The sequence below is a fragment of the Desmodus rotundus genome, chromosome 5 (genome assembly GCF_022682495.2).
Source record: "Desmodus rotundus isolate HL8 chromosome 5, HLdesRot8A.1, whole genome shotgun sequence".
Lineage (NCBI taxonomy): Eukaryota > Metazoa > Chordata > Mammalia > Chiroptera > Phyllostomidae > Desmodus > Desmodus rotundus.
In genome coordinates, this window is record NC_071391.1 from 137758836 (window position 1) to 137783937 (window position 25102).

A 25102-nucleotide genomic window follows, 5' to 3' on the forward strand; every position below is an offset into this window, starting at 1 on the left:
TTTAATGTTATAGTATGTTATTTGGTTGAAGTATATGAAGAAAATCTGACCTCACTCATATATAGTTGTAAAAAGAAGAGAATTTTAATAGAGATTTCAAATGATTGGGGATTGTCTTTTTAAATACTGTACAGAAAACTTGCAGATACTTTAGGTTATTTGCGGTGTGGAAACTGAAACAATACATTGATCTATATTGCATTTTCAAATGGATATTTTATTGATGTTTTATTGTTCATTTGTAAAATATTGATTCCCCAGCTCCTAATGATCTTCTAAATGTTGTCACATTTGATCACACAATGTAGAAAAGTCTCATTTGTTAATATTGCCACCAATCTTTTCACATAAGTCCTCAAGTTCATCCTTTTCACTTCCGTTGTATGTGGACCTATTTCTACTCTCCATTCTACATAATTATTAGATATGTTTTGTTTTGGTTCTGATGTAATATTTTATATTACACTTTCTAATTTAAAAAATTTATACCATGAGTTTTATTTTCTTTGTTTTATTTATGTTTGATTCTTCTGATAATTTGGGAAGTTTAACTGTTGATATGTTTGTTAGCATGTCCCATATATTTATGGTCATGATTAGAAGTCTCTTAGTTTATGCTGAAAAAAGGGTACTTTTCTGTTTCTCATCATCCTTGCTATTGTACCTTTAGGTAATTTCAGACTGAATTGGAAAGCTACCTGGTTTTTTGTTCAATTTTATTTTATTTTCTATATTTTGATTGTGCTATTACAATTGTCCCATTTTTTCTCCCCTCTATTCCCCTCTGCCATGTACCCCTCTCCCACCATCATTCCCCCCCTTTTAGTTTATGTCCATGGATCATACATATAAGTTCTTTGGCTTCTACATTTCCCATACAATTCTTAACCTCCCCTTGTCTATTTTGTACCTGCCAAATATGCTTCCCCAACTCTTACCCTTTCCCCTTCCTACTGATAACCCTCCATATGATCTCTATTTCTGTGAATCTGTTCCTGTTCTAGTTGTTTGCTTAGTTTTTGTTTTTTTAGGTTCGGTTATTGATAGTTGTGAGTTTGTTGACATTGGAAAGCTACCGTTTTTATTTTACCATTTTAAAACCAGCAATTCCAATATTATTCTTCTTGTCGCTATGAAACTTAACATGTATATGAAATATACACAAGTGCATGAGACACAATACACAGCTTAACAAGTTGTTTTAAGCAAACATCTATGCAAACACAAGAGTGAGATCTTTGCCAACACTCCAGAAACTATCTGCTTTTGTGCCCCTATCCTAAACTTTCCTCTTCCCTAGAGATAATCACTATCATAACTTTATAAAATCACTTTATTCTTGACTTTATAGTTTTAAGTACAAATCCTTAAGCAATATGGTTTAGTTTAACTTGTTTCTCATTTTATGTAAATGAAATCTTATGATAGTATATATGATTTTGTACCTGTTTCTGTTTGTTCAATAGGATGTTTTAGGATTAAATGTGTATTTCTATGCATATTTATAGTATTTGCTATCTGAATAGACCACAATTTTCAAAACTGTTTTGTTGTTGATGAATATTTGGATTCTTTCAGATTTGGAAATTGCAAGCAGTGCTGTTGTGAACATTTTGAACATGTGTAAGCATATATTTGTTTTCTGTGTAAGCATACATTTCTGTAGGCTATAAACCTAGGATTGATAGTCATAGGACAGGGACCTCTTCAAATTTACCATAGTAGATGATGCCGTACTGTTTTTCTGTCAGCTCCTCTTGCTAGATAGACTACCTTGCCAACACGTGATATTGTTCATTTCATTTTATTTTAATAAAAAGACTTTGTAATTGTAGCCTTTTCAGGGGGGAGTGTATAGTAGTGTTTTGTGGGATTCTCTGAATACTACTAATGTGATGGAGCTAATTTTCTTATGTACTAGATATTTGGGTTTCTCCTTTTGTAAAGCGTACATTCAATTTTTCTGTTGGTTGACCTTTTTCTTACTGATTTTTAGGATAAAATTTTGGTATATTCTGTTTGTAAGCCATTTGTGTTTGTGTGTGTGGTGCATGCATGCAATAGTTAGCATTATAGCATCAGGAATGAAGCACCATATTCCCTCCTTCTCCATGAGCTATTCGGATATGAGGTGACAAGACCAGGTGGCTAAGTGTGGACCACTCTGGCTTATAAAATATAAGATCTTGTAACAACACATATTTGTAACTATCATATCCCTGAAGGGACATATTTGGCTACAAGAATCACTAAGTGCATTGTGTCTGTGGCCTTTGTTTTTAGTAGGCATTTATGGTTTATTGACAGGCCTCCAAGTTTAGATGCAGTTCACCAAACGAGTCATTTTTATAATAAGTAATGTTGCCTGGTAACATCTGAATTTCACATTGATCTTAACTCAATGTATTTCCATGGAAATGTTGCTAAACTCCAAGGTCATTTCCTCATGAAGAAAGGGTTTAGGTCTGTTGGCTAACCCTTTCTTCCTGGGGAAAAAAAATAGTATCTTTACAAAATTGAGTTTTCTAATTCATGGATATGGTATATTTCTCTATTTCTTTAGTTTTCCTTTATTTTCTCACAATAAAGTGTGTTTTTTTATAACAGTTATGTACATTATTTGTAAATTCATTCCTTAGTACTTGATATGTTTAGGCCACTATAAGTGGTCTAAATTTTTAAATTTCTAACTACTTTTGTTGGTGTACAGGAATGCAGTTGGTTTTGTACATTGTTTTTTGTATCCAGCAGCCTCTTTAAATTTTCTTATTAATGCTAATAAGTTACCTGTAGATTCTTTTGCATTTCCTACATACTTAGTTTTATTATTTATAAATAATGATGATTTTACAATTTTGTTCCTTTTTTAATATTTATATCCTTATATCTTTTTCTGGCCTTAATGCAATAGCTAGGACATCAATACAGTGTTGAGTAAGTGGTGATAGATTCTCAATTGGAAAGGAAAAACTGTTTTACCACTATAATATCAGCTGTAGGATTTTTGCAAGTTAAAGAATCTTCTATCACTACTAGCTTGCCAGGATTATTTTGTAGATATAAATGGATCTTAAATTTTACTAAATACTTTTCTGCAGTTGTATAGCTGATTATATATACCTGTTTTTCCCCATAATCTGTTTTTTAAGTATCTTTTATTGATTATGCTATTACAGTTTTCCAAATTTTTCCCCTTTATACCTCCTTCACCCAGCACCTCCCAGCCCTCCAGCATTCCCCACCCCTTAGTTCATGTCCATGGGTTGTACATATAAGTCTTTGAGTTCTCTGTTTTCTATACCACTTTTGACCTCTCCCAGTCTATTTAATACCTACCAATTATGTTTCTTCTTTCCTGTACCTTTCCCCCCCTATTCCTCTCCTCCCACTCCCCACAGAAAACCCTCCATGTGATGTCCATTTTTCTGAGTCTGTTTCTGTTCTAGTTGTGTGCTTAGTTTTTGTTTTCATTGTTTTTCTTTCTTTTATTTTTTTAGGTTCATTTGTTGATAGTTGTGAGTTTGTTGTCATTTTACTGTTCTTGTTTTTGATTTTCCTTTTCTCAGATAAGTCCCTTTAACATTTCATATAATAATGGCCAGGTGATGATGAACTCCTTTAACTTGACCTTATCTGGGAAGCACTTAATCTGCCCTTCCATTCTAAATGAAAGCTTGTCTGGATAGAGTATTCTTGGATGTAGGTCCTTGCCTTTCATGACTTCAAATATTTCTTTCCAGCCCCTTCTTGGCTGCAAGGTTTCTTTTGAGAAATCAGCTGATAGCATTATGGGCACTCATTTGTAGGTAACTCTTTCCTTTCCTCTTGCTGCTTTTAAGATTGTCTCTTTGTCTTTAGACTTGGGTAACTTAATGATGATGTGCCTTGGTGTGTTCCTCTTTGGGTCCAACTTCTTTGGGACTCTCTGGGCTTCCTGGGCTTCCTGAAGTCTATTTCCTTCGCCAGATTGAGGAAGTTTTCCTTCATTATTTGTTCAAATAAGTTTTCAATTTCTTGCTGTTTTGTTCTCCTCCTGGCACCCCTATAATTCAGATATTGTTTCAAGTCATCAGAGAGGTTCAAAAGTCTCTCTTCATTTTTTTGAATTCTTGTTCTTCATTCTGTTCCAGTTGGGTGTTTTTTTCCTTTTGTTCCAAATTGTTGCTTTGAGTCCTGGTTTCCTTCCTGTCCCTGTTGGTTCCCTGAATATTTTGCTTTATTTCATTTTGGGTATCTTTATTTGTTCTTTCATTTTTCGACCAAGCTCAATCAGTTCTGTGAGCATTTGGATTACCAGGGCTTTAAATTCTCCATCAGATAGGTTGGCTATCTCCTCATCGTTTAGCTCTCTTTCTGAGGTTTTGCTCTGTTGTTTCATTTGGGCCATATTTCTTTGTCTTGGTGCACCTGATAAGTTATAAGGGGGCAGGCCTTAGGTAATCACCCAGGCAGGGCAACCTCTTCGTTGTGCTGTGGCTGCCTGTTGGGGAGGGGCCAGAGAGGGAACAGTGCAGCTTGCCTGTGACTCTAGTGCACTTTTCAAGGGACTGTCATGTGAGAGTGGGAGTTTCTCCCACCGGGGTAACTGTTGTAGTCCACAGTCAGCTCTGAGTCTCAGTTTCTCCTTAATTCAGTCCTGCCTATGCAGGCTGTCCCCTCACCACAGCCAGTCCCAACCCAAGAGGTTCGCTGCGTCACTGGGGGTTCTCTCAGCCAGCCCTACCTGCACGGTCCACTGCCTTACCAGTCTCGTTGTTCTGTTTGACTGTTCCTTTAATTTCATGCTTGTCGGAGTTCTGTGCAGTTTGATTTTCTGGCACTTCTGGTTGTTTATTGATTTTAGATTGGTTGTTATCCTCCTTTTGGTTGTGTGAGGGAAGGAAGGGTTTCTGCCTCCATCTTGGCCAGAACTCCTCTATAATCTGTTAATATAGCAAGTTTAGTAGATTTGCTAATGTCAAATTAAATGTGCATTCCTGGAATAGTGCAATTCAATTTTTAAACTGCTAGATTCAAGGTGCTAATATTTTCATTAAGACTTTTGTCTCTATATTCATGATATGTTTTCCTTTAATTTTGCCTTAACCATTGAGTTTTGGTATCAAGATTTGTTAGTGTCATTAAATGAGTTGGGGAATGAGCCTATTTTTTCTGATTCTGGAAGAATTTGTATAAGGTTGAGACATTTCTTCCTTGAATGTTTGGTGTTACTATCAGTGAAGTCAACTAGAATATTTTTATGGGAAAGTTTTTAATTATAAATTCAGTTTCTTTTAAGTTTTGGAACTATTCAGATTTTCTATTTCTTTGTTTAATAGTTTATTTTTATTGTATTTTTTCCACTACCATTTATCACCCTTATACCCTCTTCCACCTCCACCTATACCCTTCCCCCCACCTGCAATCACCACACTGTTGTCTGTGTCCATCAGTTCTTTTTCTTTATTTTTTATTTCTTTTGGCTATACTTTTCCTGGAATTTGTTTCTTTCTGTTTATCTTGGTTAGTCACACTAGAGAAACATTGATTTTTGTCCTTTCAGAGAAACAGGTTTTGGCTTTGTTGATTCTTTTTATTGTATGCTTATTTTCTATTTCTTTGTTTTTCTCTCATCTTTATTATTGCATTTGTTTTCTACCTTTGAGGGGGGAGGGGCTCATATTGCTTTTTGGGAGTTTGCCAAAGTATAGAAGATCATCCTCTAAACTCTCTGTTCCAGTCCAATCATTATAAAAGTAGCACTGAGAGCTTCACTTGCTCTCTTGTTTTCTCCAGGTCTTGGCTTGGGGATGCCTTTTGAGGTTTCTTAGAAAGTTTCTAAAACAAAATTTGTTTAGCTTCTTAAAAATTGTTTTCCAATGATAGTCCAACTTTAATATAAGTAAAAGTTTCACACAATATTATCTTAATAACAGCATAATCTTTGTCTTGTAGTCTAATAACAAAGCCTAACTTTCAGTTTTACTATGAGAATAAAATGAAGTTACTCAAATAAAAACACTTTGAAAAAGAATCAAAACGATACACATATAAGTGTTCTTATTCTCACCTGTGCCGTTGTTTTGGGCTCACCAAATGTTAAGATTTATCCAAAGCTTCCTCATCCACTTATAATAATTTGCAATAATCAGATGGCCCCCAGGTCAGTGGTACGGAGACCAAAATGTCCTACAACTTTAGCAATTGTAGTGTGTAATCTCACTGCTCCGGACTTAATTCGTTATAGTTCTAACCAATAATCGAAAATCCAACAGAATGGGCAAAGGATTTTATTAACAGAATACTTTGCAGGGGTGTCACACCTGTGGCCCATGGGCTGAATGTGGCTCAGGATGTCTATGAATGCGGCCGAACACAAAATCGTAAATACACCTTACAAAATGATGAGTATTTTTGTGATTACGTGTTGCAGTATATTTAATGTGTGGCCCAAGATAACTCTTCTTCTTCCAGTGTGTCCAGAGACACCAAAAGGTTGGACACCCCTGCTTTAGGGTTTAAATTGTTTGGGTCAATTGCCTCTTGAATTAGTTAATTTAATGTACATGGGGCAGTGATCTGAGTTCTGAAAAAGATAAGAAATTGACTGAGGCAATCAATCACTAGTTTCAGGAAACTTACAGTTTCTGCTAAGATCCTAAAAGTAAATTATCTTGAAATGTGAAATGTTGTGTAAGAGCACAGGCTCTGGAGCAGAAACACTTTAGTATAGATTCTATGTCTTCTGTAGAGGGAAGAGCTGAACATATTGTAGTAAAATGTCATAAGAGACACAGAGAGTCAAACGCACATGAAAGGGCCTTCTGCTGACTGAGACTTAGGAAGGGTTTTCATGTGGGAGATAACAGCCGAACTTAATCTTCATGGTAGGGTGGAATTACAGTAGTTGTACTTGGGACAGAAGACATTCCAAGTGGAGTGACAGTCTATATGGTCATAGACCAAAAGTCGAGGTGCTGGGTGCTAGATAGGAAAACATAGTGATTTTACACAGTGGTGAATCATCCTAGATCTTAGGTATGTTGCAAAACACTTGGGATTCAATGCTCAGGATTATTTTGACATCACTTGGTATGGCCTTGAGAGCCAGTAGAGACTTTGACCTATATTTTAAGAAGATTGTTGCTATGACAATGGGTCATCTAAGGGAGAATTTCGAAGAAGGAAGACCTATCAGGAAGATTTTGCAGTAGCCGAGGCGAAAGAAGTTAGATTATAAAAACATCCCAACAGTAGGGTAATTAACTAGTAAGAGGTGATGGGCGATTGAGTTCAAAGCTGATTCTGAGACTAAAAGTCTAGATGATTGAACAATAACAGTATCATTTGCAAACATAATGAAAATGAAGCAGGTTGTAAGGAAAGATTATAATTATGGTTTTGAACATATTGAGTTTGAATTTTATATGGCAGGAAAGACAGCCAGCTGGAAATGTCAAGTTGAGATAGTTTGAACTATAAATGTATATTTGGGAATCATCTGCATGGATGTGATAGTTAGAATCCTGGGAGTGAATCAGCTTAATGTGTGGAGAGAGAAAACTATTTAGAGCAATTTACCTAAAGGAATATGTGCTTGTTATCAGTGGAAGAAGGGGAGACAGCAAAGGAGAAAGCGACTATAGTCAGAAGGGTAGAGCAGAAAACAATGGAATTGAAATTTCTTACAACTATTAAAATTTGGGAAGTTTTATAACAAGTTATTTGAAGACCCCTGTTACCTTTGTTGGTAAGAATAACTAAGTGTCCTTACTTTCTTTAATGTGTAATATGCTATGTTAAAAGAAGTACTATATTTAAATGATCTACATTGGAACACAGAACTAAGTGAAACAGTGGTCTCAAGTCCTATTTCTTCTCTACTGTCACCACTTCAGATGGCTCTGTAATCTGAGGGTCAATATCTAACTTTAGTTCTCTGAGATCAGTGCAATTTCATCTGTGCAGTGGTTTGATTGAGAGAGAACTGGGACGATCATCTAATTGAGCAGGATGTTCATTCTGATCATAAAGTTATAATTAGAATAACTTTTATAAATTTCCTCTCAGTGCATAAAAAGGACAACTATAATATCTGTGCTTTACTCTCCCAATATGTTAAATAGAGGTGCCTTCTCATATGTTTAGTCATTGCGAAAATGTAAGTTTTAAAGACTTCCAGCATTTGAAAGTTTGGTTCTATGCTAATGGCCAGATTTTGGTGTCTTCCTCTCTTTGGAAAACAATAAATTACAAAGGCATTCAGAGCTTTTCACCAAACCCATAAATAGTTACATTGCCAAGAATTCCAAGTGCCCCATTTTGCACATAGTGTATCAAGATTATCTCATAGTTAAAGCTTTGTTTGAAAAAATACTTTGCTATCTTGAAGAAATTCATGGCTTTTAAAGTTTTCAAAAGACCCTCAAACATAGGAAAGTTTCTAGAAAGTTTGCTATAATGCACTGGGAGTAGTAATAATAATTGCAGTTAACATTTACTGAGTAGTTATTGTGTGCTATACATTGTACTAAATGTTTTTGCATGAATTTATTCAGTTAGCAGTATTTACCGAGTGCTTGCTATGTTCCCTGAACTATTCTGCACACTTGGGATCAATTAATAAACAAAATAAACTAAAATCACTGCCATCATAACCCTTTTATTTAGTAGACTGGAGAGGTAATAAGCATTAACAATAAGCATATTTTGGTAATAACCAAAATAAACTATATGGACCATGAGAAGATAGTTAAGTACTATGGAAAAAATAGAGTAAGGTAAGAAGAGTCAGGAGTGCATTGTTGGGGTTGGATGATGGTGATGAGGTTGCATTATTAAATAGGGTGGTCAGAATAGCTGTAATGGAGATGGTTGCATTGGAGTTAACTATGCAATTACCTGAGAGCACAGCCCCTCTGCAAATGGGACAGTCTGTGCAAGTGCAATAAGTTGGGACCATATTGGGTATACAAGGAATAGCAAAGAGGTCAGTATGGTTCAAAGTGTTTGAAGGAGAGTGTAGTAATGACCATAATGTACAGGAGGAGGGGGAAACAAATCTTGCTACTACAATAACACTCTTAAAGTACCTTTATAATCCCCATTTTATTGGGTTGGCTAAAAAGTTCCTTTGGTTTTTTCCATAAGAGGGAACTGACACAGAGAAGTAAAGCAACCTGACACATTTACTACAAAATCAGGAGCCAGCAGTAGCAAGAAACAAGTAGTTTCATCCATTTATATGGAGGTTTCAAATTAATTTAATTGCGCATCTCTTTGTGATCTTCTGCAAAATATTAGAAGAAAGGTGAGTAGTTCTGAAGTGAATGATTCATTGAATAATGGCTGTACTTCGATTTTCTTTCTCTCCAACCAACATGGCCGTTTGCAGGGCTTGTGATTTCATCAGTTTCTTCAATACATATGACTTCTTTTTCTTGGCACTGCAATAAGCATCCCTGTGAGATGTTTTAATACAAGGGTTTTGTGTTAGGATAAACCCAAAGTTTAGTTCTTCCAGCTTTTTCATATTGAGCCTTCTTAGAAACAAGTGTATATTTATCATCATGACATGGTGTGTTTTTCTTAATTTTTAAGTTCAGAAAGCCACTTTAGATTATAATTGGTGATGACTCACATTTGTACATTACCTATGTATGTGCTACTGATGATTAGAATGAATCAATGTAATGATAGTTGCAGATTCCTAGCCCATGTACATGCTATCCATACTTGGAATGAAGCAATGCTTTAATAATATAATTTGATACAGAAAAATATATTTTTCATTTTTAAGAATTTAATTTATTAGTGTAACAATGGTTAATAACGTCATATAAATTTCAGGTATACGTTATAATTCAATATCTACATACTGTATTATGTGCTCACCATGCAAAGGCTAGTTTCCTTCTGTTACCACATATTTGATCTCTTTTACCCAATTTGTCCTCCCCCTACCTCCTTCCCTCTGGTAACCACCATTTTGTTTTCTATATGTATGAGTTTGTTTTGGTTTGGTTTGTTAGTTCATTTGTTACTTTTTGTTTTATATTCCACATCACACAGTGTTTGTTTTTTCCATCTGAATTATTCCACCTAGCATAATAACTCTCAAGCTCCATCCATGTTGTCACAAGTGTCAGTACTACATCATTTTTATGGCTGAGTAGTATTCCATTGTGTGTGTGCACACACACCACATCTTTACCCAGTCAACTGTCTATGGACACTTGAGTTGTTTCCATGTCAGGCTATATAAATAATGCTGCAATAAACATAAGGGTACATATATATTTATAAATTAGTGTTAATCAGATTTTTAGGGGTATACGAGGTATGTCCAGAAAAAGTACAACCATTGCTAATATAATGAGAACGGTTTGCATGACATTGATGTACCTGGCAGCCAAGGAGAGTGGACTGGAATGCACATGCATGAAGAATGATGACTTCACTGTACTAGTCAGTGAGGATGTTGGACACTATTGAGTGAGCATGTGTACTGTGTGGCTGTTGTTTTCAGAATGACTGAGCAAGTAGGACAACGAATCTGCATCAGATTTTGCACTAAGCTTGAACATTCCTCCATGGGAACTGTTCAGATGACTGAGAAAGCTGCAGCTGTGGGCAACTGGTGATTCGCAGCTTCATCACAACAATGTGCCGACTCATGCATCACGTCTCCTGCAGAGTTTTTTGGCAAAACATCAAATCACCTTGGTGACTCAGCCCCCCTACAGCCCAGATTTGGCACCCTGTGATTTCTGGCTTTTTCCAAAACTAAAATCACCTTTGAAAGGGAAGAGATAATCAGACCGTTGATGAGATTCAGAAAAATGTGACTGGGCAGCTGATGGCGATTGGGAGAACTGTGTGAGGTCCCAAGGTGCCTACTTTGAAAGAGACTAAGGCATCATTATCCTTTGTACAATGTTTCATGTATCTTGTATGTTGTTCAATAAATGTTTTTATTTTTCATAGTACATGTCTGGATACTTTATGGACATACCTCACATACTTAGAAGAGGAATTGCTGGATCATAAAAATATTTTGATGAAAACAATCCTTTAAGTAATAGAAAATCTAAGAGAAAATGTATTTGTGCACAGTTCATTGTTCCCTTAGCGTTTTCATAAACTACTCACCACTCTGCTTACACTTTAAGTGACTAGAGGGATTTGAAAGTCACATTAAAAAGTCAACACTAGGTGAAAAGATGTAACAGTTCATTTTTATACATGTTGGATTGATAGTTAAGAGAGCTGTTATTTATTCTAAGGTAAATATTTTACTATATTGGGAATTCCATTTTTCCCTAGTTCATATTGAGCAAAATTAATCAACATTTGTTGATTTTTATATTGTGAATTTTTCAGCATTGATTTTGTATAGGAGATCATTTATAACACTTTGCTAGATTCATGGTCTTTTACATAATTTGTTAATCTGACAGTTAATAAAAAGTAAGAAATTACATCCTTGTTGTTTTTTAGTAGTCTTTCCACAGAGCAGTGAATGCGTAAATCATAATTATGTAGGGTTGATTATTTTAATTGTTTAGCACTAACATGCTTTTGTCAAGTGGGGGCATCATTGGTCTTAAATAAGCTATGTGGCAGGAATGGTTTGCTTGTTAAACTTTAATCATATTAGGGATAAATAATTATTCTCCTTTCACTTTATTTGAAAGGGCCTCTATTTTATGTATATAGCCAACACTCTTAACTGATAGCAAGATTTAAATTCCAGAAACATTTAGTAGTTTTTAAGTTTTCAATTATACCAGTCTCTACAGTTACCATCACAAAATGTGGTTGTTCAGCAAAAGAAAATGACATGGTTTTAAGAAATATAAAAGTTTAGGGTAAAAATCTTATTTTGTAGTCTTAGTTTTGTTGTCACCATTCTTGTTTTAAGGATATCGACAAGGGGAAAACCAATTATATGCTTAAGATTTTAAACACACACAAACACGCACTTCTAAGTGATAATTTTAAGATATTTTTGAGCAAATCCAAAATACCATTGTGTGCTATTGCTGCCAACACCTGAATGTTGCTAATAACTCTAAATTTGTTTTGCCATCATTAAATTTATATGGGAAGTATGTTTGATTATGATTATTGTTGTGCTATCTAAATTGTATATGATTACTATATTTTGATCTCTCCATTAGTAATAATTTGTGCTACTGTTAGACTTCCAAATATAATTCTCTTTAATCTAGTCAAAAAAGAAACAATATTTGTACATGATTGCATGTGCAAATTTTTTTAGAGTGTGAGAGGTAGATATTCAGCCTGAAAATATTTAACTACTTTAATACAGTGTTTAAACCAATATAGCCTTTCCTTCTATATAAATGTAAAATCTCTTGTATCTACATCTTTGTCAGGTGAATGCCATAGGCTAAAACTAAAGATAATAACTTATAATTCATGTCTCTTTCTTGGAGTTTACAGTTGTCTTGAATTGACAGTTTTGAAGGACCTAAACTGACATCAAAAGGTTCAAATGATCTATTGGGTTGGCCAAAAAGTTCATTGGGTTTTTTTCTGTAAGGTGGCTCTAGTAGCACTTAGTTCTCTTTAACATCATTTGAAACAATTTTTTTAGATTGTATTGTGGCAGCTGTCATGTCAGTATGCATTTAAAAAATAACTTATCAAAATTGGTGAATTTTTGTGTAGCCATTTTAATATCAAAGATGGAAGAAAATATGCAACATTTTCAGCATACTATGCTTTATTACTTCAAGAAAGGTAAAACCACAACTGAAATACAAAAGAAAAAAAAGATTTGTGCACTGTATGAAGAGGGTACTGTGACTGATCGAATGTATCAAAAGTGGGTTGCGCAGTTTATGCTGGAAATTTCTCACTGGACGATGCTCCACAGTCAGAACAGTTGAAATTGCGATCACATCGAGACATTAATTGAGAACAGTCAACATTATACCATGTGGGAGATAGCCAATTCAAAATGTCTGAATCAATAAAGTTATTGGTGAAGATGAAAAATGTGTCTTATTTTACAGAAAACACTAAACAGACTTTTTGGCCAACCCAATGGAAAATTCAATTAATGTTAATTTTCGTCTTCAGTTAGGTTATTTTAATGTTTTCCTCTTTTCCTTTTTTCTAGCCAAGTCCTATTCCAAGTCCTGTTTTGGGGAGAAAGCCAAATGCTAGTCAGTCATTGCTTGCATGGTGCAAAGAAGTTACAAAAAACTATCGGGGCGTGAAAATCACCAACTTTACTACATCATGGAGAAATGGTTTATCTTTTTGTGCAATATTACACCACTTTAGACCAGATTTAATGTAAGTAAAATTTTTCCATTCGCTATAAATATTTTGTAAAATAAAAGGCAGCTTTTAGAATAATAAAATAATTTTAACATGTCCTGAAATACTTGACTTTGTATTCTTTTTATTACCTGCACCTTGTCTTTTTAAAAATTACTTTTCCCCTTAATTTCATACAGAGAACTGACCTGAAACATTCTGAAAATTAGGTTAGTGTTAAAATTAGATGACGCAAATAAGCCTGTAGCTCTTTGTACATTGACATCAAGAGATCACCTCATGGTTAATTTGGTTGTCAAGGCTAGTGTCTGATCCCATGCCTTAACTTCTCTTTTAGATGGAAAGCCTCAGGCAATGAAACATGTTATCACTGTATTTACTTCTTTGTTTATTTATTTATTTCCTTAACTTTCCACACTATTAGTTTTGTTGATTGAATTGCTAGTTACTCTTTGGTATTATTGCATGTCAATTTCTTAGATTCAGTTTGTTTTAAAAACAGCTGTTTTATCCAATACTGCGTATACCCTACTATGCCATTTTCTCCCTTAGTGACTACAAGTCTCTGAATCCTCAAGATATTAAAGAGAACAACAAAAAGGTAAGAGTTGTCAAGAAAAAATGCATAGTTGCAATGTTGGCTTCGCTGCAGGCTTTTATTAATTTGGAGAAAGTGAGGTTGTTTTGTGAGGTCATAACTGCAGCTTACAGAAGGTAGTCCACTTCCTGCAGTTCAAATAGGATACATGGTTCGTTCTAGTTTGTCACGGCCTTTAAAGATCACAAGTGCTAGTCTGGCATCAGATTATACTTATGTGTACAAACTTCATTAACTGTTAAATATTTGTTCAGGCATATTTCATTTTTGCAGAATTTAGCTTTTAAAAAGTGCACCCAAAGCTATTGTGCCATAAACTACTAGGAGTTTAGAGAAAGCCTGTTGGGAGAGGATGCAGGCAGGAATCTAAAGCCAAGAGAAAATGTCTATAATATTAGAAGCAAAAAAATATGAACAATGGTTTCTTTTTTCCACATGATTAATTAATATACTGAGGTCAGAGCTTCCCAATCGGTGTGTGAGGGATATTGATCCTTATACCCTTTGAGGTAGCTGTGTGGGGGCTGAGTTGCTAGACTCCCCCCAGGCCAGCTGACTGTGGCAGCAGGTTGACTTAACTACTTACTTCAATGTGCAGTACACCATGACGTGAAAAAAGAGGGAACCACCTAGCTCAACACACAATAGTGCTCAATTAATGTTGTTTGGAATTTTTTTTGTGTGCTGAATTGAATTCTTCAACTGGTAAGTTAATGAAATATATTGTCTTAGAACATGAGTTCTTGATGAATAGAATTCAGGGCGTCCTTGAACATGACTAGGGGGAAAATATTTTTCTCAATTCTTTAACTGAAATTTAGCATTTCCTTCCATTATAAACTTAGGCAACAAATACTGTAGTATCAGCCATGAGTGAGACTTTGTCACCTTTAGCATCTCAGATATTTTCATGGCACTTTACAATTTTAAATATCTACAAAAACCTTTTAAGCTCATCACTTCTTCAAAATTACAGTAGTTAATGCATTCATAAAAAGCACATATATTACTGTCCTCAAATTGAGTTTTACTAATATTTTCAGTTTTATTGTTTTAATATAATTGGTTTCTTTTGTAATCCTATGTGTTTTATACATGTAAAACATTATTCTGACAAGGAGTTCATTGCCAAGAGGATTCATGGGATAAAATGATTAATAACCTCTGGTCTATACTAAAGTTTGTAAACTAGTTTAAATTAGGTAATTAAAACCACCAGTAGTAAAAAGTCTATAAAGGGGACCTTGACAGAAGTTCAGTTAACAAATGAGAATTTAAATCAAGATTTTTTTTACATTTATTGCTCTTTAAAACCAAAAATTTATGTTACCACTATAAAATTCATATTTCTTTGCAAATGTATGATGATGGCCCTAGGGAAATACATTTTAAACCTGTTAATTTTTTAATTGAAATATGCCACCCATAAAGAGGTAATCTTAAAAAAATCAGCATAGCCCTGGCTAGAGTAGCTCAGTTGGTTAGAGAGTGACCCTGAAATGCCAGGCTTGCGGGTTCCATCTAGTCAGAGCACATGCGAGAAGCAATGAAAAAATGCATAGATAAGTGGATAAACAAAATGTCTTTATATCTCTCTCTCTCAAGTCAGTTTTAAAAATCAGTATAATTTTCTTTATAGAAATCACCTTTATGGTGGGCATGCTGCAAAGTCATTCTTGTGAAATATTTCTTATATAATTTTAGAGAGCTTATATCTAAAAAAGGGAAATGACTTGGTTTTCATCAATTAAATTATATCTTCAGCTATAACAATTCTTTACCTGCATTTTTGCATTTGAATGATATACTAAGCTAATTTAAATGCAGGTGAGAGGATTGTAAAATAAATCATTATTTTTATAAAGTAAAGCTTTCAGGTTGCTGTTTGAAATTTTGGAAAAGAGCTATTGTTGATTTTACCTAACTATGTATTTTTAAAGAGAATGGGGAATCTCGTTTAGGCCTAAGTCACACTTCTTTACATTATTTTTTCAGGAGCTTAATGATGATGAGTGCACCTTGGACTTACATATTACTACACAGAGGAGAATATCCCATTAAGTTTTTTTTTCCCAATTAGATCTTCCAGGGCAGATAATCATGGCTTTTTGAAAGGATTTTAATTTCGATAATCCTATTTATTTTACAATTCAATAGATAATTGTTGTTACACAGTCTTTTCATCACTTTGCAACTTCTTACCTGATATCTACATTGAGTATCAGTTGCTACCTGCAGATATATTTCCAGCTTCACACAGTTCTTGATAACCCCATCTGCCCTTGATTTGACTTCAAGCAGAGCAAGAAACAATGCCTATGTTAAGTTCCATGCAGAATCATAAGGTAACTGGCAGTGACTCCTGCTTACCAATTAATTAACATAAAGGAGTGAATAAGACCATTTTCTTTCAAAGATGTCTTTTTCCCCCGCCACACATTAACAGCTAAAAAGATAATAGGTGATTGGCGATAGCAGAAGAGGTTAACCTGTGGGAAAATTCCTTTATAAAGTCTTGACCTCGCTTACAAGAAACCTGGTTTGTTTTTAAATGTTTTTTTAGTGCAATTAGTGTGCATAAAATGAATTGCTACATGAAGCAGAACACCAGCAGGAGATTCCCCACAAGGAAGCTAATCATTTTCCCAGGTCTGTAAAAAGTGCTGAATAAAGTTATTTACCTGTGAGATCTGATCTTAACCAAATATGTCAGTGTTTTAGATAATTGGGAAATGTTTAGAATACTGCCTGTGGTGCTTTTCCTGATGGTCTGCAATTGATGTCTGTCAATCAAGTTGTCAGGACACATGAGAAGGAAAATGACTTTAATTTTCCTAAGACATGTAAAATAACAGGCAGGCCTAAACATGCATACCAACTGAGCCATTCTCTCAAGTAAATATTTTGAGGTACCTATATTATGAAATGCAGTGCTGTGAAAATTGAAGAGGTTTTAATATCTCAATTTTCTTTCTAACTTATTCCACAACATTTATTAAACTATAGGCAGAGAATACAAGACAAGGATTAAATTCAATGGTAGAAAAGCACTTTAACATGTAAGTGCAAAAGACCAATTTCTTCTGAATTGTTACGTCATTTCCTCACTTTTTTTAAGGAAAATCTTTGAGTTACGATCCTACATGTATGTTTTTACAAAGATTAGACATTTTATATGCCAAAGCAAGAATATAAGTAGATGGTCCTTACTTTTTTCCAAGAGTATTTCTAAACCTTCAGCCATATTTTTAATGCTTCCTAGCAACACAATGCTGTTTTCAAGGGTTAGGTCAGGATACTAATAATTAATTGTAAATTGAGAAACCACTTTGATTCTTCAAAACTAGAAAAACCTGATATGTCACAGTCATTTAAAGGCTAAGAAAAATAATACAATGCAGCCTCACATTCTCAAGTAAGTTGTACTACTCAAAACATTTAATACTTTCCAAAATGGATGAAGTGAAAATGAGTTGCTCTTTTAATAATGAAAATCAGTCTTAATTGAGCATTTAAAAAATGTTTCTATGTTTCTTGGCTTAAATAGCACTTTCTTGTATTTTATACTAAGTAATTTAGGAGTTAGTTCTTTTGGGATATCTAGCTGTATTTTTTCTTCACAACTTATTGCAGTTACATGACCATGGAAGAGGGAAGTTGATAGGAATGATAAATTACAGATGAATTATTTCTTGTACTTAGTTCCTTATCTTAAAAAATCAATTCTAAGATTTTTTTTTGGTTTTAACTCTTTTTTTTTTTTTTGCTTATTTTATTGGAAAAGAACTTTTTATTTGTTATTAAGGATTTTTTCCCCCTTGTATCTACAAATTTTACAAATTTGTATTTGTACACTTTTACAAATTTATGACTTGGAATTTTGTTCTGCTTGTGTTGAATACTATCAGTAACATGTACCCTCCAACAACAACAACAACAACAATCCACTAAAATTTGACTGTTTTTTTAATGCATGTCACTAACCTGGTGACTGACCACGCCATAGGGGTCCAGAGCCAGTGAATCAGGTCCGCAGTTGTTCTTCGCAGACTCTAGCACACTAAGGCAACAGCTGATACCAAGCGTGACTCTAGCCTCGATTGTTTTTATTTTTATAGTAACTTAATTTTATTCGTTTATACTTTTTTTGAGATTTAATTGATGTACAACATTATATCAGCTTATAGTGAACATGATTCAATATTTGTATATATTGTGAAATGCTCACCACATTAAGTCTAGTTAACATCCGTTATTTTGCTGTTTTTAAAATGTATGGATTATCTGAACTGTTCAATATATCTTTTGTTTTTCCTTCCTTTGAAGGCATATGATGGATTTGCCAGCATAGGAATTTCCCGGTTATTGGAGCCTTCTGATATGGTTTTATTAGCAATTCCTGACAAACTGACTGTTATGACTTACCTGTATCAAATAAGGGCACATTTCAGTGGCCAAGAACTAAATGTTGTTCAGATAGAGGAAAACAGCAGTAAAAGTACATATAAAGTTGGAAACTATGAAACAGATACACACAGTTCTGTTGATCAAGAAAAATTCTATGCAGAGCTTAGTGATCTAAAACAGGAGCCTGACCTGCAGCAGCCTACCAGTGCAGCTGTAGACTTCTTATCACAGGACGACTCTGTATTTGTAAATGATAGTGGAGTTGGAGAGTCAGAAAGTGAACATCAGACTCCTGATGATCATCTTAGTCCAAGCACAGCCTCCCCTTACTGTCGCAGGACTAAAAGTGACACAGAGCCCCAAAAGTCCCAGCAGAGCTCTGGAAGAACTTCAGGATCCGACGACCCTGGAATATGTTACAATACAGATTCAACTCACGGGCAAGTTTTGTTAAGCAAGAAGAGGCTATCAAAAGCTGAGACTCTAGAACTAAGTGATTTATATGTTAGTGATAAAAAGAAGGATGTGTCTCCACCCTTTATGTATGAGGTGATGAGTGAGCATAAGTTTCAGACTCTAGACATCAGTAGTGACTTAGAGCAAGAAAAATTAGAGAATTCTAAACCCTTAGAATGCAGATCGGATCCTGAATCACCTATCAAAAAACCAAGCTTATCTCCTACGTCTAAACTTGGATACTCATACAGTAGAGATGTAGATCTTGCGAAGAAAAAACGTACTTCCCTGAGGCAGACAGAGTCTGATCCAGATGCTGACAGAAGCACTTTAAATCATTCAGATCATTCTGCAAAAACTGTCCAGGTAAGTGAGTTAGAAAGGTGAATACATATACTTAGTTAATAGTTATACTAATTTTTTTTTGTTTCCCTGTATTCATAGAACACTTCAAAATGTTACAAACGAGTAAAGGTGAAGTATAATTCCCATTATTTAAAAAAATCTGAAATACGAGGTCTGTCCAAAAGATATCCAGCCATGTAATATGAAAAATAAAGACATTTATTGAATAAGACACAAAATACATGAAACATTGTACATAGGACAATGACCCCTCAGTCCCCTTCACAGTAGGCACAGTGGAACCTCATGCATTTCTCCCAGTCACCACCAGCTGCCCTGTCATATTTTCCTGATTCTCACCAACAGTCTGTGATCTCTTCCCTTTCAAAGGTTATTTGAGTTTTGGGAAAAGCCAGAAGTCGCAGGGTGCCAAATCTGGGCTGTAGGGGGGCTGAGTCACCAAGGTGATTTGATGTTTTGCCAAAAAACTCTGCAGGAGACGTGATGCATGAGTCGGCACATTGTTGTGATGAAGCTGCGAATCACCAGTTGCCCACAGCTGCAGCTTTCTCAGTCATCTGAACAGTTCCCATGGAGGAATGTTCAAGCTTAGTGCAAAATCTGATGCAGATTCGTTGTTCTACTTGCTCAGTCATTTTTAAAACAACAGCCACACAGTACACATGCTCACTCAATGGTGTCTAACTCCCCCACTGACTAGTACAGTGAAGTCATCATTCTTCATGCATGTGCATTCCAGTCCACTCTCCTTGGCTGCCAAGTTACACTGATGTCACAGAAACCGTTCTCAGTATATTAATAATGGCTGGATTTTTCCTGGACAGACTCATATACCTGCTCTTTATTTAAAGTTTACAATATAGTATTTTAAGCCTACAAATAAATCCAATTTCAAGAGTGAAGGATAAAGAATGTCAACTTTTCAAATCAAAATATTATTGCTCTGGCCGGTTGGCTCAGTTGGTTGGAGCGTCATCCCATACACCAAAAGGTTACAGGTTTGATACCTCATCAGGCAACATACCTAGGTTTGGGTACAATCCCTGGTAAGGGTGCATGTAGGAGGTAAACCAATTGATGTTTCTGTATCACCTTGATGTTTCTCTTTCTCTCCCTTACTCTCTAAAATCAATAAAAACATACCCTTAAATGAGGATTAAATATATGTATTATAACCTATTAAAACACACTATTTTACTATAAGAGTAAATAAAAGATATTTCAGTATTTTATTTAGTAATAATATCATTCTGAAATGTATACAAATATTTACCATTTAAAGCATTTTCTTTAGTGTGTAGGTTGCAATGTAATTGGTATTTTCAATACCATAATTACTTGCAGATAAAAATCCCAGTAATATCAAACTTCTCATGAGAGAAAATATGGTGCAAATTTGACCTAATGACACTTAACTGTATTTAACTGAATCTATGATACCATCAATTAATATATATATATATAAAATTGTTTTATGTACCACAAAGAAAGAAAAACACTGCCCTGTTTTTCTTATCACATCAAATTTTTATTTTATACCTATTGAAAGAGTTCTTTTAGACTTATTTAGGCATGGGTTTTTTAATCATATAACATTCACGTATACATAAAAAGAAAATTTTAAGCAAAATAATGTGTAATCAACTTAGAATTAGAATTTAGAATCCAGCTCTTCTGAATCACTTTTAGATTTAAAGTTTTTGCTGTTCCTGTTTTCCCATACACTGTTCTCTGTGCCGTCAGAGGTATCATATTGTAGCAGTGGTTCTCAGAATATGATCAGTGACAGCTGAGGCTCTCCAAGACCCTTCAGAGAGACCTCAAAGTTATTAGAAGAACATCTGATGGGTTTAGTATAGTTATTTGTGAAGGAATGACTAAATAATTACTTTTAAATTTCTATTTTAATTTTTTAAATGACAGATATCGATAGATATAATCTACATAAGCAAAAGCTTTTGGGGATCCTCTGTAATTTTTGAGCATATAAAGGGATTCTGAAACCAAAAGTTATAAAACCTCTGAATTACAGCATTCTCCACAGTTGTCTCTGGGATTCTTCTTCTCAGTAATATTCATAATAGCGCTTTCTTGACCTTACTGGAAAGTCCCAACAAAGATTTTTAGACAATAACCTGGAGTTAATTTCCATTCTTAAGTAGTACTGAAGTAGTTATTACCTGAAACATCAAGTAATTACAGTCATACCACCAAAAATATCAAGCACATACATATGTAGGCATTGATGACTATATGTTAACTACTACCTGTAAGACAGAGATTATAAGATACCATCAATTTTAAGTTTTCAGAAGTGTTAAGAAAAAATGTGCTTCTTAACATCCAAGAAATATAGTAGCCCTGGCTGACTAGCTCAGTTGGTTAGAGTATCATCCCATTATGCCATGGCTGTGAGTTTGATCCTCAGTCAGGGCACATATAAGAATCAACCAATGAAAATAAGTGGAACAAAGCAATGTTTCTCTCTCTCTCTCTCTGTCTAAAATGAATCAATATTTTTTTAAAAAATACTTGATCTCTGTTTAAAAAGAAAAAAATAAAAGAAATAATAGTAGTAGCTAATAAAGCAAGCCTCTGTTCTCCTAATAGAAAGTCTCAAATCAAAGGTTCTAAGTACATAAACTTTCAGGAGAAAAGAAGGCTTCAGGATATCATAGTGTACTTACATAGTGGATAATCAATGAACATCTGGGGATTGACAGTTGCAGAATTTGGTGGTCCTAAACTCTAATATCCAGTACAGATTTTTCTTTTAATTTTCATTTATTTTTTATTGTTCACAGATTTTTCTTATAATCCTTATTTTTAAGGTAAATATATTTACTTAAATCTAGGAATTAATTACTCTTTAGAATTTTAAAATACTCTGGACTAGGAATCAGTAAACCAGGATTCTCATCTTGGCTTTGGCAATAATTACCAATGTAATATATTAACTAGCCATTTAGATTCTTTAAATCTTATTCTGCACATATGTGAAATGAAATCATGTCTGAGAGCCCTTTTAGCTCTAAAACTCTATCATGCTGTGATTTTATTCATATGATTTAAGTCATCTACAGTAAATCCATAGGATGATAGAAGCAGCATCTATATACAGCTCCATCCATGTTTATTTATTGACTATTAGTTTTTTGGTCAAATTTTCCTTAGGGTACATTTAAATTTTTTTTGCAAAAGCATTGCCTGGCACCAAAAGTTTTAGTATACATGCTAATGCTTCATGGGGTTTTTTGTTTGTTTTTGGTTATTTTGTATATAGCATTTAAATTTGGGATAAATAAAAATCTGGGTTTTTTAATACTGTAGTTCATCAATTGTAAGGCATGTATCCTTTTATAACTCTGAAATCAAGATGTTACTTACAGTAGATAGTAAGAGTTTAATTGGCAGTGTTCTTTCTTAATAGTCCATAAAATAATCATGAGTCTAATAATAGCATTAGATTATAGGAAATTTGATAATGTGGTATGGCTATGTAGACTTAGCAAAGTCATAGTGTTGCACACTTCAGTGGCTAAAAAATGTGATTACCATTATATTTCTAACACATTTTTCTTAAACTTACAATGAAGTGGTTGAATCCTATATTACATATGGAAAACTGGTGTTTACAGAGTTGGCTAAGATCACATAGTAACCATTAACATTCAGACTGAAAACCAACATTGTCTTGGTTTCAAGTCTATGCTCATAAACTTTATAGTCACATTATCCCTTTGATATTTACCATAATAGCACTAAGAATAATCATAACTCAAATGTAAAGCAGTCAGCTTTACTGAAAGGCAATTTAGCAATGTACACTAAGTTCCTTAAAAATGTTTATCTAATTGATTCTAACTCAGGAATTTTTCCTAAGGAGATAGTCACAGCTATATTTAAGAATTTATGTGTAATCTTGAGATCCAAGATGGCAGAGGAGTAAGTAGAAGCTACACTAACCTCCTCCCAGGACCAATCTGGAATTACAACTAAATTGTAGAGAAATCATTTTCTCTACTAACCAACTGAACACTAGTGGGAAAGAAGCCTTATAACCACAGACAGAAAGAATAAAATACTTCACCACAACATGACTGGTAGGGAGTAGGAAGGAGACATGAGAGGGCTGGCTGAGCTCCCACAGGCAGTGGCTGAAGTACCAGAAGGAGCAGCTAGGGGGTTCCCCCTGAGAAGTGTGGGGTCTAAACCCCAAGCTTGGCCCCCCATCCTACAGCACCAGAGCTGGAAAGAAACCCAGATAACATCCCTCTGTGAAAAGCAGCAGAAGTTCTGTCAGCCAGGGAGAGACAGTTAGAGATACAGACAGCCTCTTAAAGGGCCAATGCACAAAATTTCACTTGTAGCCACTTACCCTGGGTGCTGGCAAAGGGGGGACAGAGTGGACTACAGGCACTTGAGGAGAGTCTGGGGTTGGTAGCTTTGGGGAAAGAAGTGAAGCAACAGCTGCTAGAATCCCTGTGCTGAGTCATCCCCCAAACTGCAGGAGCCATCTCTCTCAGGCAGAGTACTCCACTCTGAAAGGCATCAGCCTGAGGGGAAGCAATAGCCCCACTCTCAAAAATTACCCTGCCCCACCCTGTGCTTAAGCCTGACTGCTGATTACAGATTGATTAGTTTAACAACTGATTGGTTTAGTGGCTGATTAGTTTAGTGTCTAAGGAGGAAAATAAAAAGCACCAAAATGTGAAGATAAAGAAACAGACCCCATATGAAAAAAGAAGATTTTTCCAGAAGAACTAGATGAAATGGAGGTAAGCAATTTATCAAATGGAGAGTTTAGAGTAATGATTATAAGGATACTCAGCATGAAAAAAGACATAGAAACCATATAAAAGGATCAGTCAGAAATAAAGAATGCAATGTCTGAGACAAATAGTTCATTAGAAGGAATAAAAAGGTTAGATGAGCAGAGGACTGAGTTAGTGATTTGGAAGAATGTAGAAAAACAATTAGAGCAGCAAAAAGAAAAAAGATTAAAAAATGAGACTTAAGAAACACTTTGGACAATATGAAGCATTATAACATCTGCATAATGGGAATACCAGAAGGAGAAGAGAGTAAGCAAGGGAAAGAGAACTCATTTGAAGAAATAATGACTGGAAACTGCCCTGATCTGGTCAAGGAAACAATCACACAAGTCCAAGAAACTCAGAGAGTCCCAAACAAGTTGGACCCAAAGAGGCCTACACCAAGACATATCATAATAAAATGACAAGGCTTAAAGACAAATAGAGATTCCTAAAAGCTACAAAATAAAAGCAGGAATTACCTACAAGGGAGCACTAATTAGACTGTCATTTGATTATTCAACAGAAACATTTCAGGCCAGAAGGGAGTGGTGTGAAATTTTCAAGGTGATGAAAAGCAATGACCTACAACCAAGGCTAATTTACCCAGCAAGGCTATCATTTGAAATTGAAGGAGAAATAAGGAGCTTTCCAGACAAGAAAAAGCTAAAGGAGTTTGTTAACACCAAACCAGCGCTGCAACGAATGTTAAAGGGCTCCCTTTAAGAAGAAGAAAAAGAGAAAGAAAAAAAAAAAAGGAAAACAATAAAATGGCACTAAATACATATTATCAATAATCACTTTAAATGTAAATGGCTTAAATGCTCCAACCAAAAGACAGAGGATAGGTGAATGGATACGAAAACAATACCCATATATATGCTGCTCCAAGAGACCCATCTCAGATTGAAAGATACATACAAACTGAAAGTAAAGGGTTGGAAAAAGATGTTTCATGCAAGTGGAAATGAAAAAAGATCTGGGGTAGCAGTACTTATATCTGACAAAATAGACTTTAAAACCAAGTCTCTAGTAAGAGACAAAGGAGGACGCTACATAATGATAAATGAACAGTCCAAAGAGAGGATATAACCCTACTAAGCATTTACACACCCAGTACAGGAGCACCTAAACATGTAAACAAATCTTGATGGACATAAAAGGATAG

At 34.8% G+C, this 25102-nt stretch overlaps 1 protein-coding gene and 1 non-coding gene across 15 annotated transcripts in view; one reads left to right on the forward strand and one right to left on the reverse strand.

The window, feature by feature from the left end:
- Positions 1-25102, forward strand: part of EHBP1 (EH domain binding protein 1) — a 370181-nt gene that overhangs the window by 248934 nt on the left and 96145 nt on the right. For all 14 annotated transcript variants that reach the window (XM_071221562.1, XM_045189390.2, XM_053924179.1 and 11 more), the window contains 3 exons: positions 13130-13308; positions 13846-13894; positions 18218-19120. In XM_071221562.1, the coding sequence (XP_071077663.1) occupies positions 13130-13308; positions 13846-13894; positions 18218-19120 (1131 nt within the window). The remainder of the gene's footprint in view (positions 1-13129; positions 13309-13845; positions 13895-18217; positions 19121-25102) is intronic.
- LOC112298232 (small nucleolar RNA SNORA3/SNORA45 family) lies at positions 17863-17992 on the reverse strand. Its single transcript, XR_002974137.1, has one exon. It is a non-coding gene; the product is annotated as a small nucleolar RNA SNORA3/SNORA45 family (small nucleolar RNA).